We start from the raw sequence: 19,892 nt of genomic DNA on the forward strand, positions 1-19,892 counted from the left end.
ACCTCATCTTTAACATTTTGTGATACAAAGATCAACAACAGATCTGTACAGAATATTTAGGCATGGCTGCACTTATGCAAATATGTAATACAAATTGCTATTTGTTGTCCTGTGTATTGGGATACATGTTGCGTCAGAGTCAAATTCCATGTATGTCGCCATACATGATACATGGTAAACACAGTTGATTATAACGTTAAACACACCAGATCTCATCAACAACACGTTAAACCTTTTGTTTTCGTTGTAACATCCCTGAAGTCCAGGTAGGTGGCGCTGTCCACTCGAGCTCTTTCTCTGCAACGACCACAGCGCAACAGTGGTGTCTGTTCACAGGTGTAACTGTGACCTGCGACGCCTTCACCTTCACACTTCACTGAAACGTGTGCATTTACGCTTCCTACTAGCTTTGTCATGATATTGGTAATGACTCTTCCTCTGTATTCTGCAGTCCAGTTAAAGTCACAATGCAATTCTCGGATCTCACTCCAGTGACCAGTGCTGCATGCTGGGATATAGCAGCACTGGTTACCAGTCCAGCACAGGACACACACCTCTCACCCCCACTTTATTTGACGGTAGGAGGAAACTGGCGAGAGGGACCACCAAAGTAATCACTAACTTCGCAGTATCCTAAATTACAACTATTTTAAACCACCATAATTATTGCCAGTCTTCAACATCAGCTGATTTATTTTCCAGCTGAGTAACGTTTCCATGTGAGTCATTGTTTCCAGCGGGTTAGTAGATGGCCAGAAGTGACAGGATGACCTTTGATGATTAGTCAAGTTTTAATCACAGTCATTGATTTGTTGTCTCTTGGTCCGTGTCTCCTGAGCCGTGCTGGCATTGGCAGTAAAACATGAAAATACATCATTTCCTTCCATTTTTCAAAAGCCTGGAACATGCTGCACTGATGACATCAATCAGTAGTGCGACAGTACGTGTGGCCTGCAATAAACGGAACAGAAAATACATAAAAATGAGAGTGGAATTTAATGCAGCTTTAATCCTAATTTGCCATTTCAATGATTTAAAATGCATGTTAGAATTGTTTATATATACTGCGGCCCACCAGTAGATGGCAGTACACACCGCTTAAATCCAGTGGGAATGCATGATGGGATGTGTCCAATATACTGTGTCTCACGGATTTCTAATCTGTCTCATGAGATTTTCTACAAACCGAGTTTGGAACCAGCTGTTGATCAAACAGTTTATCAGAGCATCCTTCCAGGAGCACCTTCGTGGGAAAGAATAACATCCAGGAGCAGAATGGACACAAGTGCTGTCTAAAAAAATATACAAATGATGCAACCATCTTACTATTCAAATGTATCTTGATCTGCTAAAAGTAAACTTACAATCAGTTTCAAAGGATGAAGACACAAAAGTATTAAGAAACACAACTCCAGACAAGCCGAGAGAGAAGAGAAATTTAAGAAAAGGCAACAATGCAAAAAGAACTGACTTTGAAACCAGTCAAAAGCCAACTTCCCACACATACATCTGCCGCTATGGACCCACAAACATGTGTATTCAAATCTTGTACACTGATACTTGAACATCCTTTAACAGCACACGATGGTGATAATAAACAAGTTCAGACGACAGCAACACTGAAAACAAGCAACCACAAACGACTCAATTAGCCTTCTAACCACCCAATGAACCTTTCACAAGTGTGAAACTGCAGCCAAAGGTTGTCTCTACGATTGCTTATGTTTGATGCAGATCTGTAGCTATAGAGATACGGTGTGTGTACGTCCGTGTAATGTGTGTATGTCAAGTTTGCTGTACTGATTAGTAATACCGGGACACTGTAGCCCCACCCAGGCAGCTGGCCCCAAGCAGCACAGAGAGATAGAGAACCCAATGACCCCTGCCGGGCAGAACAGACATGTAAGGGCCAACCAGTCTGTTGACAACCACAATCCCAAACCCAGGGCAGAACAGCAAAGGACACCAGGCGACCTCCACCTCAGGGCCCACCATACATCAGAGTGACCAAAGCACCCACAGACCACAGCCCCCAGGAGGCCACCAGGACCTGCCCCGTAAGACACAACACACTACTCGCACAATTTGAAGGGGTGGCAATGCTAGAGCCAAGTCGTCCACACTTATAATCACACTCATTCACAAGACACTCGCAAATATACCCTCACGCAGCATGATCATCCCCATCACACAAACACACACTTACTTTTCATGCAGGCCTACGTACACAAGCCCACGCATACCTGGACCACAGCCAATTTGATCTTAAATGGACACTTTGTGTGGGTACCCCAGAGCACGGACCTCCACACTCCACCAGGAGTCATGGGCACCCAATCAAGATGGAATTTTCCCCTCGGTACAAGTGGAACCAGCCCTGCTCCAGGGGCATCTCCACTGCCAACTCCCAAATTCCAAAATGTGTCCAAAACCGGTCTGGAGGTTGGCAAAGAAGGCTTTGGCCAAAGGTGCCCAGCACCCACTGTGACTTGGCAGTTAGTTGGTCAAACCTGGAAGAGAAGGAAAACCCAGAGCCTTCGGTCATCATGAGAAAAATTTCTGGACACTTTATGGATGAGACCAAACAGACTGTGTGTGAATCAGCTGTGTAGATTATTGTGGTTTGTGCACAAAAACCAAACACATTTCTACAGATTTATTACAAGTTAAATCCACTGACTGCAGAAAAATCAGCCTGCTATTGTAAATGACTGCCCTTAGTTGAGCTGAAGTCATGAAGTTAATAGTTTGACTAACATCAAAAAGATTTAATCCATGAGGCTTCAGAAGCTTCATATTTATAATCTATAATCCCTCTGAAGCCTCCAATAAAAAACAGGAGACTTTTTAAGGAAGGTTTATAATGAGTCTCTTGTAAGTAGCCCAGAGAGGAGGATGTGAGACAAGTTATCACATATAGTGGACTCACTCATTCCAGGCAATTACCTCAGTGGTGAGGTGTTAGTTGTACACAGTAGCTGCCTTCGCAGACAAGGCTCCCTTTATGCTACCAGTGCCACGCTTCGCAGAAGAACTTTGTTCGTATAAAACCTCTTTTTAATGCTGATAAAATCATCTGCATCCATCAGGATGATTGAGAAACTGAATATGTTCCAGTGAATAACAGAAAAAGTCATCCAATTTCTGTGTCAAATTTTTGAAACACCAAGGGTAGTTTTTTAAACTCTATTCAGGGTTGTGACAGCGGAGAGGAGGAGGGCCAAAAGCCCAAGATTGGAGAGAATCATGTTACTTCTCTGGCTGGATCCTTCTTTTTTAAAATTTCTCTGAGTAAACACTGAAAACAGAGCCAGTAAATCTTTTAACTGTCCTCAGTTCCACTAATAAAAATAAAATACTGATAAACACAAGTGCAACGCGGGGAATTTATCCACACAAAAGCCCCTACACACACACACACACATGCCCGCATGCGCGCGCACACACACACAAATTGTTAATCTTTTAGTTAGTCTTCAGGCACAAAGACGGCTTGTTCCACTGAGGTGTGCCTGGACGTCAACATCAACACAGGAAGCGTCATCGTTGCAGGAACTGGGCAGAGCTGAAGAGCCGAGGGGCTGGTGTGGAGGTTTACAACACATTAAGCACACTTTCTATTAGGAGAGAATCAGAGATCACCCACAGACAATGTGGTCATTATCAGGATGTTCTTCAACAAGCTGTAAAAGAGTTAACAAAAACCACATAACCATGTATATACACTCACAAAGTGGGGGGTCTGGTGTTCTGTAAAGATGGCAGTTCTTATTACACTATCCAGTCCATTATACATTGTTGCCCTTCACATGATTGCTTATTACGATCCAACTGTGGTAAGTATGTCACAATTCAGCCAATTATGGGAATAAAAAAATGAAGAAGCTCTCAGTGAAAAAAGCAGTGAAACGATTCTACTTGAAAACATCAAGGGTGTAACCTCAGAGAGCATTTAACAATAAGCAATGATTTCCAACATCAAATGATGTTGATTAAAGTGGCCAAAGTGCTACTGTGAGTCATATATTTGTGAGCTAGCAAGCTGATGTGACAGATTTATGCCAGCTAGATGTCTAATGGAAACGAAAAAAGTGTCCTCTAAGAAGTCACATAGGAGGGAGATGCTGAAATAAGAGCTGCTGGACATACCAGTGCTCAGAGAAAGAATGATGCTTATTGTTCATGGTACCTGTGGATAGAGCTGCAGGGTTGGGGGGGGGGCTCTTCAGATTACACCTAATCTCTGCAGACCCTCCGCACTGTTCAGCAGCCATGAATCCCTCTTATTGAGACCAGTGTAGTGGAGGAACAACAGAGAAAAACTTTTACTACTTCCATGAGCCACAATGACAGCTAATGTGAGCCCTGAGCTGCTTTAACCGCAACCACAAACATTTCTATGTAGGTGACACATTAAGAAGCTTGAATGTGGTCGAGCCGCTTAGCGTTGTGGCGCTGTCCTCATGAAGAAAGAAGTAGGAACATTAGAAAAGGCATTAAGGCAGAAGTGGAAACAATACAAAGTCCATTAGTGTTATTGCAGCAGCACTGAACCCTATCACACAGGTTCACTACGATAGCACCAAATATGCTTTTTCATATTGATCGTCATGAAGGCCCATAAATGGACGAAGCGCCTTGTGTTGAATTTATAAGACTCCCATTATGCAGCCTAATGTAACTTGCTTTGAATGGAACTCATCAATTAATGACACTTGGTGAGTGTTTGCACTTTAGACAATGATATTATTGTAGTTATTGCTGTAATCTCAAAAATACTTGACTCATATAGACTAACTTACTTAGGTGAACATTATCAGTGACCCTCTAGGAGAGACTGTTTTTTAAACATTTGGACAAATAGATGCTAAATATTAACATGACTGAACTGGGACATTTGATTTATATGACTAAAAAAGTGAAACTGAAGCAAAGACTTTTAACTCATATGTAAAATGTAATCTTGATTCAATTTTTAGTGAGGAAAAAATAGGACAAATTAGGTTGGAGCATCTTATAAATTGGGCGAGGGATTTAAAAAGATCTCAGATTAATTTTAAATCAGCCTTTTTTTTATTGTCAAATAAACATTAAACAAGAACAACAAAGAACATTAAAAACAACCATTAACATGTCTGACTGTCCAAGCAAGTTTACCCTGAGAGCAGACCTCTAGATGCTAAAGAAGCCTCCAAAAGCTCTAAAATGTGATCAGGGGACTTGCAGAAGATTCTTGCTGTTGATACGAAAGTGACTCTTCAATCAGAAGGAGCCTGAAAAAGTTGAAAGTTGATGAGAGGAGTGACAGGAGGAAATATTGCTTTCCAACAGAAACATGAGGATGAGGAAGCACTGTGGTTTGGAGATGCTTTGCTGCACCAGGACCTGACCAGTTCTACTGTGTGTCACAGAAGGCTTGAGGAACATGTGAGAACATGTGTTAAAAATAAGAACTGAAGCAGGACGGGACCCTGCGAACCCAAAACACACCTGTAAATCCACCAAGAACTGGCTGGAGAGTCCTGGAAAACCTGAATCCAACACCAGATCTCATCCCACTGAGATGCTGTAGGGAGACTTTAAAGAGGCTAAAGAAACCACTCAAACATCTGACAGCGGATCGAGGTCTGCGTCAGACTGGCCTCAGACTGGTGACACAGGCAGGAAGCATCTCAAGGAGATATTTCTGTTGCTATGCTCTTCTAACTTTCCTGAAAGACAGGACCGTTTGTCTCTTTGGTCAACACTGATGTTGTGGGGAAGGTTTGTGGCCCCAGTGCATCTCTTTCCTTATGAGCCTTCCTGTAAGACGCAACAGCTGATGTCTGTTTACCTGCCAGTCAAACGGAAAACTGAGCTACGACCGCGGAGCCACCACCTGCTGCCGCTGCCACAACATAGTCAGGTTGTGTTACTTTTCTATACAGCTAGATCGTGTTTCAGTCTATCTGTAAATGACCCAAACTGACTGCCATGAAGGCAGCATCCACATTAAACCAAATGTAGCCCATTGGAATCCATTTGAAGCCGACTCACTTGCTTATTCTTCTGTCCTGCCCAGCCTTTTCTTTGAACAGTCAAACCTCCACTGGTTTGAAGACTCAGCAGTTTTGACCAGATGAGTTGTGGCGACTGAAGGCTTCTGTCTCTTCTTTAGCTTCTTGCTTGTGACCAGTCGTATGTGTGAAAAAAATCAGAGGTTATTAAAGTACCGAATGAGGAACAAAACAGACGCTTGACTAACAACTAGATGGATACCCCATCATCTTCTAATTAGACTGGTAAAAACACATTTTCCTTTCAGGAGTTATTTCATGTTTACAGGAAAAATGTCACTGTTTGGCCTTGAAGGAATAGTTCACTGCTTTGTTTGTGGTAAGTGAGGTTCTTCCAACACATCAATAAAACTGAAGAAAACAGCAACTGTTTGCAGCAAATGAAAAACAGGAACAAACACACATACAGTCAAAGTCTGTTCAAGCTGTTTGAGACTGTTCTGTGCTGCTTTCCCAGCACTCCAACACATTTATATGAACAATTAACTTCTCACGATTTTGTCAAAATCAAATGTGTTAATGATTAACACATTACCAAAGTCATGAGAAGTTTGAGGATTTACCTCTGCGGGAACAAGTTCTGAGTATTGGCCAAAACTTTTCTGTATTTTTTAAACTTACGTTTTAAATGCTAAAAATGAGAAAATAACTGACTGATGACCCAGGCCAACAGACTAGTGCTGACAGTACCGCATGTTTACCTGAGCTACGCTAATCGTAACAAGCGTCACTCTTTGAGAAATTTCATTTAATTTGAATTATTTTTCCCCGCACATTTCCCAATCTTTAAAGAAAAAGAAAAAATGCGAGAAGAAGGGAAAACATCGGCACTCCTTCACTCAATAAACGGTAAAAAAAACTGTAAAATCAAAGCCAAGAACGATGGAAATCAATACTGGCAAATTGATTCTGAAGATATGTTTAATGGTTTGGTCGGTCGTACACGCAGAGTCAGCCGCTAGTGTTTAAGGTGTGCAAATTATGACGTCTTTCCATTAGCTTTTCCTCCAAACACTTAATCAGAATTGGGTCCACCTTGGGGTCAAATTTGTTAGCAAACCAGTGGCCAAAGCTGAGCAGCCAGCGGAGCTCTGCAGCGCCGTAGATGCACACACTGCGCATGTGGGTGCCCGTGCAGGCTGGGTAGAGGTTTCCTTCTAAATAATTCCATTTGACGAGTCGTGTCTTACTTTTCAGATCTGTAATGTCGGCTTCGGACCTGGGAATGTGTCCGGGCACCCCTGGGACTCTGACCAGGGTGGCCCAGAAGTGCTCGTCTGGTGAGTATGTGTCAGCAGACCAGGCCAGGAAGTCTTTGGCCAGCTGGTTGTTGTTTATGTGAGTCACGAAATCCCGTGAAAGGACGAAGTATGCACTGCCCATGAAGACCTCGATACCGTGAGGGGGCAAATCTTTGGCCACTTTGGTCTTGACAGGAATACGATGGTACTCGTAAGGCACATTTTTCAACTGATGCTGGAAGAGGAAACGTTGCTTCTTCAGTTCACTGGGCTGACTGGTCTCCAACATGTTGCTGCCATTTAGCTGTTTTAGCTCCATCACAAGTTCATAGTTTGTCCTGAGAGGAAAATCCTGGCCACACAGGTTGATGACATACTTCCACTTGACCTCTGACCTCAGCAGGTCAGAGAGGCAGTTTAGGTCAGCATTCAGCCTGCTGATGTGAGCATATTCCACAGACTCCAACTTTGAGACGATAAAGACATTATGAATGCAGTGAGCTAAATTCTGAATAGCTTTTATAAATGCTGGAGAGGACTTGTGGTCATAGTGAATGCAATAAATGTTATGAGGTGCATAGATGGCATGGAGGATACGCTCCACCATGGGTGCATTCTTGTGCACCACAAGAGAATAAGCCAAGGGGAAGCTCCTCTCTGATTCCCGCACCGGCACCTCATCGTAGCCCCTTGTTTTGATAAATGTTCGACAGTCTGAGGTTAAGTCAATGGTGGCGTCATCGTCCACATTAACAATGACTTTCCGCTTTATCTCCAGAGATTTGCCTATCTCCACAGGGTCAAGCTCGTAGATGGCGGTGCAGTTGACGTCATATCTGTGAGCGTGGATGCTGGATAAGCCCACGGTGATTCCATAGGGCTCAATGTAGATGTTGTCCCGCACTGTCACCCTGACGTAGACCAGCTTCAGCAAGCAGACGGCCAGCAGAGACAGAGAAAACAGGAAGCACCTGTGCCTCAATCTATGTAGTAGAGGATACATCTTATTTTCATTCTACAACAAAGGGATAAAAGAGGAATCAACACTCTGGCATCAGTAAGTGTAATCTATCTACAGACCTACCCTTTGAAAGAGGATATCATGTTATCGTGTTACTTAGATGCCATTTTAGCTTTTTAGCTTCAACCTGAATTAATTATCCTGACAGTCATAAGACACAGTTTTAGTTCCTCTTCTTCTCATTAAGATACTGTCAGGACATGTAGCTTCTAAAGCACATCGCTTTAGTAGTGTTCACATTTATATCAATTGTTCCTCCCAATGCTCCAAACCCCTTGTGTTACCTTGCTTTGTAAAGTTGACCTTGAGCTGCTCCCTCTCCATGAAAACCTCTCCAACAGCTCCACAGAACAACCTGAACATAAAAACGATTCCTTTATTATGATGAAGAATAGGCCAGATGAGAGAGAAAAGGGAGCAAGGTAGCAGCATCATTAACATTAAGTAAACATGTTCAAAATATGAGGGGGAAGAGGAGGAAATCTTGCTTTAGTTAAATAAGACTTTAGGATATGACACTAGAATCTACAGGTCAATATCCCAGTAATCAGTTTATCCTCCCCGCTTCTGCATAACCGGTCTGTCCTAACTGTACCAGTATAACCAGTCCAGTTAGTCTTTGTCCCAATATAAACTCTCAAATAATGCTCTTTAGCCCTCAATTACCAGTCTATTCAGCCAGTCTGTCACTATAGCCATTCCATTTATCCTCTGTACCCGTATAAGCAGTGCATGCATCCGTTCTTAACCAGTACACCAAGTCCGTATATCCTATAAAAAACATCCTTTACATTAACAAAAATACATTGTTTTTAAATTTAACGGATTCATCTGTAAATAACTACGGAGAAAGTAATGAACAAAAATACTTACAAATGTATAATTTATTTTACTACATGAAACTTCCTAATAAGGTTAATATAACTTTAGTGTAAAACGATTTTGAAAAAAAAAACCCAGAGAGAATTCCTGTTTCCGGACAATTGTCATGTTTTCCAGATGTTTTCCACTTTCGGCCGATCGCTTCTAACAGCAGCTCAGTTACAGAAACGTCACCTTTTCCGTCTCAAACAGCTTTTTCTCCTCCTCAGCAGGAATCGCACCGGCAGCTTTTCTCGCAGGGACACATTAACCAGGTGAGGAAGCCGAAAACTTACCAGTTCGGCGGAGTCCTGCGGTCATGAGACCCGTGCGTGTTACCGGGGACAGGAGTGCTGGAGCCTGTAGGAGCGAGGGTGAGGGTGGGAGAGTCGGTCACCCCTCGGTCGGCATCGGTCCGCCCACGGCCCCCACCACCTGATATATCCACTTCCCACTGCCTGAAGATGGTCGTTACCACCCTCAGTAAACAGGTTCATGTGTTCATGTTTACTGTTTGTTTAGCTGAACAACAAACGTGAATGGAATTATCCTCAAATTTTCCTAAAGCCACAGCAGACAGTTTCTACCAGCAGGTCAAGTAAAATAAAACACCTTTTAAAGTCTTTATTCATTCATTGAATTTAAGTTTTATTCATAGTAATAATGACAAGACTTGAACAGATGAATGGATGAGTGAGATTCAAACAGAACCTTCTGAACACTGGGACACACACTCCTTGATCTCATTTAACCTGTGGTGACTAGACACACAAATTACAACAAAAACAGTTGCTTTCACCAGTCTTCACACTCTGAAAAGTCCATTTTCAACAGTTTCTCCCAGTGGCGCTCCAGCAAAGCAGTGGGCATCAGTTCGCCATCATTCACCAAATGGATTATTCGGATGTTCCTCATAAGCCCGAGGGTGGAGGCCTCTGCAGAACACAACAAAATCCCTTCAGAAACACCCCTAACCATACACACTTCATTATGAAAATGAGATTCTTTTAAAAGTGGTAATCTGGGGGTGGTCCTCAGCGGACTGAAGACCTACGTGGCAGGTGATTAATTATTGACAAAGAAAAAGAAACGCATCAGCAGCTGCTGTCTTGTCCACGAGGACGGGGTGATGGCAGGATGTATGTGGGTTATAGGCGTCAGCAGACAGGAAGTACAGACCCGTGAGAGTCGGCTCCAGAGGAGCTCCTGCCTGGCAGCGCTGAACATCAACATGGTCCTCAGAACATGTCTGCGGCAGGTGGCCAGCAGACTCCGTGTTTAATAAGTAATGAGACAACGGCTTGTCTCTGAACATCACCTGAAGACGTGGAAGAAGCCCATCAGATATCGTTCGGAAAATAAATTGGAAATGAATTGTACTAATGCAAGAAAAGTGCGGGGAGGTTCAACAGCATTGCTCTGGAACAACGGGACACTTTTTCCTTCTTAATGAGATGGAAGAGACGCATTAGATGTGTGCTGCTGTTGCAGAGTGAAAAATCAATAATTTAGAGTCTAATGCTGTGTTCTTCTGTCTCCACAGAGCTCTACAAGCAGACCAGGAACAACCACCAGATACCAACAGATACGACAAGAAAGGTCTGTGTGATCTTCAATTAACGTCAAATAATGATCCCAGTCCTCCAGATGTCGTCCACATAGCAAAATACTACATGTCTTCAAATCATTTTAATTGTTTTTTAGATTTTCATTCAAAATCAGTAATGAAGTTCAATGTAATAAGATGAAACCAAGAAAGCAGATTTCATTCATTATAGATGTGTAGTGTGTTGACCGAGCAAATGTACATTTTGAAATACAGTATAAGCCAGGACATCCTGAGCCCCCTTTAGTTGGGAAGACTGGAAAGCATGGACATCACCAAACGCTGGTTTCCTCCCGTGTGATGCTTTGTCTGGTCTCTGGTGCTTTATTGTGGGTCTTTCAGCCTCGTGTTCTGTCTTCAGTAATATTCCGGCTCCCTCGGGGGGAGATCCGATGCAGAATATTGCATGTTTTTGCTGTGAAAGCTTTTGTGCACAAAGTTTGTCAGAATTCATCTGCCTGCTTCTGTCTCCAGTCACTACACACTGGTGTCCCAGTACCACCGGCAGCCGTGCCTGCCCTCGATGTCCCCATCATTCACAGAAGCCTTCTCTTCCCATCATTCAGGTACAGTGTGATCTTCCTTTCTGCTGTCCATAGAATGCTGTTCCAGAACTGGGCTGGCTCCTTCAGATGTTCTTTGGCCAAGTCTAATCTGATCTGTATGCTTCTGAGGCTAATTCATGAATTGCACCTTGTGGTGACCCCTCTGTATTTACTCCTTCTTTCTCAGAATGTTCCAAACTGCAGATCTAGCTTCTCTTATCATTTCCACTATCTCTATGATGGATTCTTTGTATTTTTCCAACCTAAAGGTGGGTCTATTTTACTCACATGGCACATCCAAATGCAAATGCCAAGACTGAAATCAGTTCTAGACTTAACTGCTTAAGTTAAAATGAATTAATGTGTAAGAGTTTGTGTAGCCCACGGAAAAGCTTTTTTGTCAGGCATTCAATTTCCTCACTTCCTTGAAAAACAAGCGGCTGCATATTAAAGATATTACTCCAGAAACCATCAAAGTCCGCAATTTAAGCTCATATTCATTTTATAACTGAATCCTAAATATGTTTCGCTAAACTGCTAAAATAACAAAACTTGGGTCCAAATATATGGGGCTAACTGTACTTTTTGGGGAGAGGAATGTTGTTTTGAACAGGGGTTACACATTTACAGTCAGAATTTTAGTAAAACGCTTCAATGCAAGCTGTCACTCAAAAACCCTCCCTCTAAAGCCGAGGCTGTCTTGCTTCTATCCTGTCACCAGTTAGCAGAAAGTGGGACCAAGCACATTGTTTATCTGAAACATGATTTAACTGTCAAAAACCACAGACCAAAAGGCTTTGTTTAGGTTAACTGGTGAGGAAGGTCAGACACGCTCAAACACAACAATTTCGATCAATGACACACTTCCTGTGAAGTACTCTCCCCTGGTCACCGCTTGTACCTTTGCTACAGAACTCAAAATATTACAAACTGGATTGAATATACAGTAGAGTTAATAGATGGAAACCTGCACTTGTGCTGATTGCAAGTCATTTAACTCGTGTAAAATCCCTCAGAGATTAAAAACCTGTTTCAACTGGTTTACCTTTACATTAAGGAATTCATTTGACCTTCCTTTTACTTCTCTATTTAGTAGTCCAGGAACTCTTCTAATTAATTTGGCTTAGCTGAGAACCAGCCAGTTCATTTAGAGTTAATTTTTTCAATTGGCACCGTTATTATTGAGTCTCATTCATTCCTGTTAACAAAAACAAATTGAATGATAAATAAAGTCTAACCTTGTCCCAGGCGTAGGCTGAGCTCACAGGGATGTTTTTTCCAAGGATAGACTCCAGCCAGTGTTCTGGAGCAACGTGTACTCTGCCTTTACTGTCCTTTATCCTGCCATTAGCTTGCACGTGAGCCTTATGCCAGTGACTCTAGAGGACCAAATTAGGAGCGGGCTGTCACAGGAAATTTAGAGATCGACAAAAAATCCAAAATAGACTTTTTCTGACCTTGAATTGCAGTTGTAGAACACTACCAGGTGCCATGAGCCCCCTCTGTATTAGCTCAGAGAGATGTCTGCTGCTGTCCCCAGCACTTCCCTGTATCAGTGCATCACCTGCTTTCATCCTGAAGCTGATGCACTCTGAGGTGTTTCCTGGTTTTAGGCTGCTGCCCTGGTGGCTGATGGCCTCCTCAGGCAGCACATCCCTCCGTGTCAAAGTGTTCTTCCTGACTGATGCAGCAGCAGGCTCCTTGACAATATCAGGTGCTGGTTTTAACGTATCAATGGACTTCTGGCCCATCTCCGGACAACTGGTAGGCTGCGTGGAAAGCTTCTCCTTCATTGTTACATAGGCCTTTACCAAATCCATTTGCTTCTGAAGGATCTCCACCAAAGTCTGCTGACGTGTTGCCAGCAGCACGATGTCGCCTTTAAACAAGCGCTTCAGGAGGCATTTAGGAACAGTCCTGCCCAGAAAATTAAACAGGACTGCTTAGTAAAGAGCTATAAAAAACAATGACAATCGCAGTAAACTAAAATACTCTCAGCTCAAAGTCATCTCTTAAAAACTCAGCAAGATTCACTCAAGTAAAAAACAGAAATCATTCAAACCTGGATTTCTGGATGAGGTTATCTTTTAGCAGATGCTGCTTGGCCAGCACCTCAGTCAGCACAGTCTGGATGTGTGTTAAACCAGTATGATATCTGTCTGAAAGAAAACAGCCACGCTCTGTGTGTACGTTTATGTATGTGTACATGTTTTATGGTTGTCTTTGCAGGAATGGAAAACATTAGTAAATCCAGTAAATCCAAATGAACATATCAGAGTTACTTGACAAATATGTTGCTCTACCTGTATCGTGCAGACCTTCCAGAAGCCAAGCTGATATTTCGGCTTGTTTTCTCTCCACCTCCTCCAAAACCGCCGTTAAAGTGTCTGAATGACTCTGCTCGAAACAGACAGTTAAGAGACAGCCAATGAAGTTGCTGCGGGGGTCACACCCGTGTCACGTCTGCTTAGAAAGAGACATTGTGTCTTGGTACATTTAATCCGTCCTGGACCGATGCTAATGAGCACTTAAGTCAGAGGGTATCTGAGGAGGAAAGAGCACTCACATTATCAATGTCTGTGCCTTTGTTACCCAGCTGAATGTCACCAGGCTCTGTGGCTCCCTCTGTGACACACGATTCTCTGAAATGTACATCTGCTGCCTTATCACACCTGACGCCTCTCTGGCTGTAAGTCTCTGAGGATGTGCCACCTGAAAGAATCTCAGAAATTCAATAAGTGACAGCTCCTGCACACATTTAAGTACATACAAAAGCATGCACATGTAAAATCCCTGCATGCTAAACATGCTAATTTCCCTGATGGACACCCCCTAAAGGGATCAATAAAGTACTCTTGAATCTTGAATCCACATTTACTTCACAAACTGTGTCAAAGATCAAGGCACATTGCTGAGATAATTTCCTAAAGTAGAAAGGCTTCTCACATTGCACCCGTGAACATCCAGGGTTTGGACATTGAGATCGTGGAGGAGTACAAATACCTGGGTGTTCATCTCAACAACAAACTGGATTGGACTCATAACACAGACGCCCTGTACAAGAAGGGCCAAAGTCGTCTTCATCTGTTGAGGAGACTGAGGTCCTTTGGAGTGTGCAGGTCACTGCTTAGGACTTTTTATGACTCTGTGGTGGCATCGGTGATCTTCTACGCTGTGGTCTGCTGGAGCTGTGGAAGCTCAGAGAGGGACAGGAAGAGACTCAACAAGCTGGTCAGAAGGGCTGGCTCAGCCCTGGACTGCTCTCTGGACTCCATTGAGGAGGTGGGCGAGAGGAGGATGTTGGCCAAGCTGACATCAATTATGGACACCCCCTCTCACCCCTTACACGAGACTGTGGGGGCCTTAAGCAGCTCCTTCAGCAGCAGACTGTTACACCCACGGTGTAAAAGGGAGCGTTACCGCAGGTCATTCATCCCAACTGCCGTAAGACTGTTCAACATGCACAACACTTAATTGTAGCACCAATAACCCAGGGTTGGCATATTTGCACTAACTAATCATCCTACCTCTGAAATGTCTTATTTGCACATCTTATTTGCACCTTATTTTTTTCCTCACGCTGTCCGACACTCCTCCTGTACATTTTTACAATTTTTAATTTCTGTATATACTGTACAATGTACATAGCAATGTACATAACATAAGAGTCTTTTATTTTTCTTTTAGTACTTTTCTGTATTGTACACCACAGGCTACCGCTGTAACGTGCAATTTCCCCGATGTGGGAGCAATAGTCTTTTATCCTTTATCCTTAAAGGAATGTTTTTGTCTACAAAGGCCGTAGTCTGTATGAAGATGCACCTCGGTCCCAGGACTTATTTCCATATACTGTATATAATACTGATTATTGCTGATATTTTCTGTATATACGGCATCTACTGCAGGTCTGTCTGTGCCAGGGAGAGGGAGCCCTCATCTTCCTTTTCAGGTTTTTTCTTTTGTCTGAAAGGGTTTTAAGTTTTTCCTGACCCAGTTTGAGGGTCTAAAGACAGAGCATGTTACAATTGTGCAGCTTTTAAGTCCTCCAAGGCAAACAATGTTTGTGATTTTGGGATCTAAAGACAATAAACTACATATTGTCCAAAAACAATCGTACTTGTTCATTTACATTTTTTAAATTGTATTGAAAAAGTCCAACAGGACCCTAAAATGGATTTACCGGTAATGTTACTCCACAATTCTGTTCTCTTATTTAAGTGTGAATTTTACTAAAGGGAATTTTTTTTCTTTGCTTGGAAAAAAGCAAAGAGGGTCACACAGAGGGTGCTGGAGCCTATCCCAGCTACATATGGACAAAGGCAAATGAGTGAATTGTCAGCTCATAGCAGGGCCCTATGTGGGCATTTTGAGGTTCAGTACCTTGCTCAGGGATACCTCGGCAGTACTTTGAAGGTGTCCCTGCCCCACCTCCCATTACCAGAAAAACCTTCCATGTTTTGTCTGGGACTTTAGCTGATAACCCTCTGCTTTTCAGCCACAGACTGAGCTAGCACTACCCCTTAAAGGGAACTCAATCTACTCTTTTAGCTTGCCTAAATATGAACTTGTCTTTTGGAGTTTAATAAATATGTGGCAAAGCAGCTCTGTGCCACTTTTTAAGGGGAGGAAATACCGCCTCCATCAGAATCCACTGTAAAGCTAATCAATACTGCAGGTAGACTGCTTTACAGTTTAGAAAACTCTTGTTATCTCTTCAGAGAATATATGAACAGACTGAACCACAGCTGTTGCGTTGCTCTGTGCTTTACCTTTGTTCTGTTGTGTTAAAGCAGAAGCCTGCAGGAGCTCTTTGATATTCGACTCTTTGGCCATTTCTACAGCACAGAGACCCCCAAGATTCCTGTCAGTAACGATTGAGCCGTACTCAAGGAGAAGCTTCACCACCTGCACAGCACAACAATAAGGCACAACAAACACATTTCAGATTAATTTCTACAACATGGAGTCTGTAACGAATGTGACTCATAGGTTAGATAGTTGAAACAATGTTAAAGCTAATGCAAGGCTTCAAGGAAGTTGCTCAAATGAACAACAGGCAAGAAGAAGACATACTTTATTAATCATTGTCAGCTCACGCCAATGAAATTGCAAATGATAGCTCTAGAAATGCAGTCAAATCCTCTACCACACAGCTATACCGACTTAACAGCAAATTTTAAAACAGAAAAGAAAATATTTGCCCTCTCGACTTAATACTTTAATTTCTATTCTGATATTTAAACACCATTGGCTCTACAGTTCAGTGGAAACACATGTTAAGGGGATGTATCAGTCATCATGGGGAGGGTACATGTATCACTTTCTATCAGCCCCAGAATCTGGGTCAGACTGCACTGTGTGATATATAGGTTTATTCTGTAGTGGTATGTCCCCCAACTCCTCCCAGTTTACCCTCCGTCCTCCCTGATCTCTAATCGTACTCACCTGTCTGATTGTCACCTCCTGTCTCCACCAGTATTTAAATCTACTTCCCTTCTGTGCCAGACTGTCTTTAATGAGCAGTTTGTTGTTTTTTGTGTTTAAGCTTGCCTTTTTGACTTACCCACTATTGTTAGCCTGCCTGCTGGTTTGGACCTATCTGCCTGATGTCTTTATTTTCATGACACTTATTAAAATAACTTTAGTAGTCTGAGCAAAATGAAACAACTGATAACAGATTGCAATTTTCTAATCTAATTTACTCCACAGCTGTCCTGTGCTTTTTCCGATAAAGCATTTTAATTGTTTGAAAGCCGTAATTTTAATTGAACATATTGTAATTTTACCTCGTAGTGTCCTGACATGACGGCATCATGTAGTGGTGTGACCCCATCCAAGCTTCTGGCATGGACATTCGCTCCAGCCTTCAAAAGCTCCTCAACTACAGCCACATTTCCCACCAAACAGGCCTCATGGAGGGGTGTCCAGCCTGACACGTGTAGCCAATATTTACTAAGTTTTGTGTTTCATGATGAAAATCAAAGGAAAAGTATAGGATGTTGGAGCAATTGTGGCAAACCTGCATTATCTTCTGCGTTGATGCAGATGCCAGCCTGAATTAGCAGCCTGAGTTGTGCTACATCACCTCTCTTGCAAAATTTATGCAGAAGCGTCTCCCCAGTTTGATTTCTCTTGTTAATGTTGTTGGGGAAATGAAATGCTGCTGAAAATGTATTCTGTTAAATGTTTAGAATTAGGCAACACAGACCAAAGAGCCAGTTTTGGTAAAACTGCTCCTGTTGTTTGGTTAGAAACTTCTCAACAGGCAAAGAAAAAATGCAATGAATTGATAAAACAGTACAATCTACTAAAAATAAACTAAATAAGTATTACAAAAAAGGACAACACACCACCTGGTGGATGATCAAGAAAATAATTAAAATCTAATAAAATGTTTGCTCAGCTTTCATAGATCACAGACAATAAATCTCTGATAATCAGAATCTATATTACTTCTAACATACTGCACATTAAACCTTCTTTCTTAAAATGTTATTCTAAGCAATATTCTACTTTGCCTAAACAATCATCTGATTGTCTGAGTGATTACCTAGCTGAGCCGTTGCGTTGGGGCACTGGGGGGATGTTACAGACTCTGGTGGTTTGACCTGATGGTCCTCCAGATCCCTTTTCTCCTCTTTCTTGCCAGCTGATGAGTTTAACTCTGTAACTTCCATGTCTTCAGGTGACCGGCTGCTTTGGCAGGCACTGACAGTGCACAGCAAGCTTACAGAGTCATCGTCTGACTCTGACTCTGTGCTTTTCTCATGCGCCATCAAGCTGTCATCTACAGAGTTCTGGAAAATTAAAACACACAAATAAAGGTGATAAAGGGTCTCTTGAAACACTGCACACAATTCTACCAAATAATTAATAGACTAAAACAGGAAATCCTGTTTACTGTATAATAGAATCAGCATGTTGACAGCTAAGGAGAAATGTAAGAATACTAAATAAAAACTTAGTCTTACTTAGTGCTTCTTAAAGTCTAAAAACAGTATTCAGTATTGGGAACAGGATCAGATGTCTGACAGATTTAAAAACACTATAGAAGTGTTTTGCAAAGTAGGTCAGCATATCTGTACGAAATCTCTGGATTAAATGAGGATTCAGGACGTCTGCAAAGTTGAGAACTTGAATGAATAGTTGTAAAAGCTGTTTCCATTGTTTGGACTGGCCCTGGAATGTTGAAATGAAAAGGTTTTCTTTGCTGTATATTAACCAGTCAAGAAAATGTCTTGAATTAGCAAAAATCAAACTTAAGTCAAACAGCTAAACCTGATTATACATTACAAAGGAAAAGACAGCGCTAAATAACTCTTTTTTTAAGTCAGTTCCATAAACTCTAATACTGAAATTCTGAATGACTGCTTGTCTTATTTTACTTTAAAGTATAAAAAGTTATCAGGTAAGAAATTAATTACTGGCCACTGTGACACGGGCATGATTGTCGATACTGCTGTTAGCATGAAATAAGTCCATTTTTCCTTCACGTGAAATAGGAGAAAAATAAGAGTAATTGTTGTAAACATGTGCTAGCATCTTACAAGATAATTATCTTAAAGAGAAAACATAATTAGGACAAAAACAACACAAACATAAATTTCCCGGCTGGAACGCTACTGAGCGCGAGCTTCCTCTGCCGGAGTTCCGAGGCATTATTAACAGATCGACGAGTGATCGACCCACAGAGACGATGATCAGCGATCTGCGCTCCTCAAGTGAGACTAGATCCAGACCAAACCTAACATATACTGTACAGTAGGTATGGTTGTAGTTAAGTTTACGTTAGTGAATATAATGTAAAGAGATTCAACTGGTCTGAACGGTTAGTATGGGAAGGATTAAAACTGCTACTGTTTTTTTTCTTTAAATCCTTAATTTTATCTTGCACCTGGTCCTTTTACACTGTTAAATTATAGTGTCCTTTTAAAAAAAAAGAACCTGGTCTGGTTTGCATATGACCTGGTTAAAATGTAAGAATTAATTCAAACCTATGTCAAAGAACTTACAATACAAATCACTGGCTAAATGCTTTCTGTGTTCACATATAAATGCTCGCTACTTGTGATTGATGTGTATAGGCAAAGGCAACATAAACTGGGGAGAAAAAGTAATAAAAGGACATCTCTGAGGTATATTTGGACTGTTAGTGGACAAACTAGTTACTGAATGACTGATTCAGTTATGACCTTGATCTGGAACCAACGCAAATACAACTAAAAGCCATGGGATTAAATAAAAGTCCTATATAGGATAGTGTTTGCAACAAACAAAAAACAATGTGATGTCTTATCATAATCTACACCTAAATAAAATGAGATTTTTTCTTTCGTTTTGTTTTCTAATTGTAATTGCGGTAAATCAAGATACCACACGACATTCTTGCGTTTTTCTTACCGCAACATGACAATTTTGAGCGGAAAATAATCAAAACTTTAAACACGTTCATCTGCAGCTGTGGCGAGATGTCAGAATATCATAAATCGATTCCAGGTAAACTCCAGTAAAACCAGTATGTAAACTGTAATCTCTCTCATGTTGCCCCTGCTGTACATTTTG

The 19,892-nt window shown here is 41.8% G+C and overlaps 2 protein-coding genes across 11 annotated transcripts; both read right to left on the bottom strand.

The window, feature by feature from the left end:
* On the bottom strand, positions 1–9,619 carry gcnt4a (glucosaminyl (N-acetyl) transferase 4a). Of its 4 annotated transcripts, none has more exons than XR_008950516.1 (5): positions 9,476–9,619; positions 8,603–8,673; positions 7,247–8,312; positions 6,037–6,160; positions 1–951 (listed from the first exon to the last, which is right to left on the bottom strand). XR_008950516.1 is itself a non-coding variant. In XM_057032453.1 (4 exons), the coding sequence occupies exons 1-4, from the start codon at positions 9,498–9,500 to the stop codon at positions 6,102–6,104; spliced, it is 1,221 nt and encodes a 406-aa protein (XP_056888433.1). In that variant the 5' UTR covers positions 9,501–9,619; the 3' UTR covers positions 5,051–6,101. The 4 variants fall into 4 exon arrangements, 2 of the variants coding, with proteins under 2 accessions (XP_056888433.1, XP_056888432.1); XR_008950515.1 differs by lacking the exon at positions 1–951 and adding an exon at positions 5,051–5,273; XM_057032453.1 differs by lacking the exon at positions 1–951 and having other exon boundaries at positions 5,051–6,160.
* A 183-nt stretch (positions 9,620–9,802) lies between these two features.
* On the bottom strand, positions 9,803–19,870 carry LOC130525561 (ankyrin repeat domain-containing protein 31-like). 7 transcript variants are annotated; one of them, XM_057032448.1, is made up of 12 exons: positions 19,731–19,870; positions 17,881–18,127; positions 17,350–17,493; positions 17,117–17,259; positions 16,100–16,235; positions 13,897–14,042; positions 13,634–13,727; positions 13,393–13,489; positions 12,788–13,247; positions 12,569–12,709; positions 10,359–10,497; positions 9,803–10,114 (listed from the first exon to the last, which is right to left on the bottom strand). In XM_057032448.1, the coding sequence occupies exons 2-12, from the start codon at positions 18,104–18,106 to the stop codon at positions 9,975–9,977; spliced, it is 1,866 nt and encodes a 621-aa protein (XP_056888428.1). In that variant the 5' UTR covers positions 18,107–18,127; positions 19,731–19,870; the 3' UTR covers positions 9,803–9,974. The 7 variants fall into 7 exon arrangements, with proteins under 7 accessions (XP_056888428.1, XP_056888427.1, XP_056888426.1 ...); XM_057032447.1 differs by lacking the exon at positions 19,731–19,870 and adding an exon at positions 18,929–19,012; XM_057032446.1 differs by lacking the exon at positions 19,731–19,870 and adding an exon at positions 18,755–18,929 and having other exon boundaries at positions 17,350–17,490.
* Positions 19,871–19,892: the final 22 nt, after the last annotated feature.

Source organism: Takifugu flavidus, chromosome 5 (genome assembly GCF_003711565.1).
Source record: "Takifugu flavidus isolate HTHZ2018 chromosome 5, ASM371156v2, whole genome shotgun sequence".
Lineage (NCBI taxonomy): Eukaryota > Metazoa > Chordata > Actinopteri > Tetraodontiformes > Tetraodontidae > Takifugu > Takifugu flavidus.

Coding starts and splice junctions, on each gene's coding strand:
- gcnt4a (XM_057032452.1), bottom strand. CDS start 9,500: ATGACCGCAGGACTCCGCCGAACTG. Junction 8,674..9,475: donor CGCAGGACTCCGCCGAACTG/GTAAGTTTTCGG, acceptor TTTTATGTTCAG/GTTGTTCTGTGGAGCTGTTG. Junction 8,313..8,602: donor GGTCAACTTTACAAAGCAAG/GTAACACAAGGG, acceptor CCTTTGTTGTAG/AATGAAAATAAGATGTATCC.
- LOC130525561 (XM_057032445.1), bottom strand. CDS start 18,862: ATGTTTACAACAATTACTCTTATTTTTCTCCTATTTCACGTGAAGGAA. Junction 18,128..18,754: donor TGCCCGTGTCACAGTGGCCA/GTAATTAATTTC, acceptor TTAATTTTCCAG/AACTCTGTAGATGACAGCTT. Junction 17,494..17,880: donor CAACGCAACGGCTCAGCTAG/GTAATCACTCAG, acceptor ATACATTTTCAG/CAGCATTTCATTTCCCCAAC.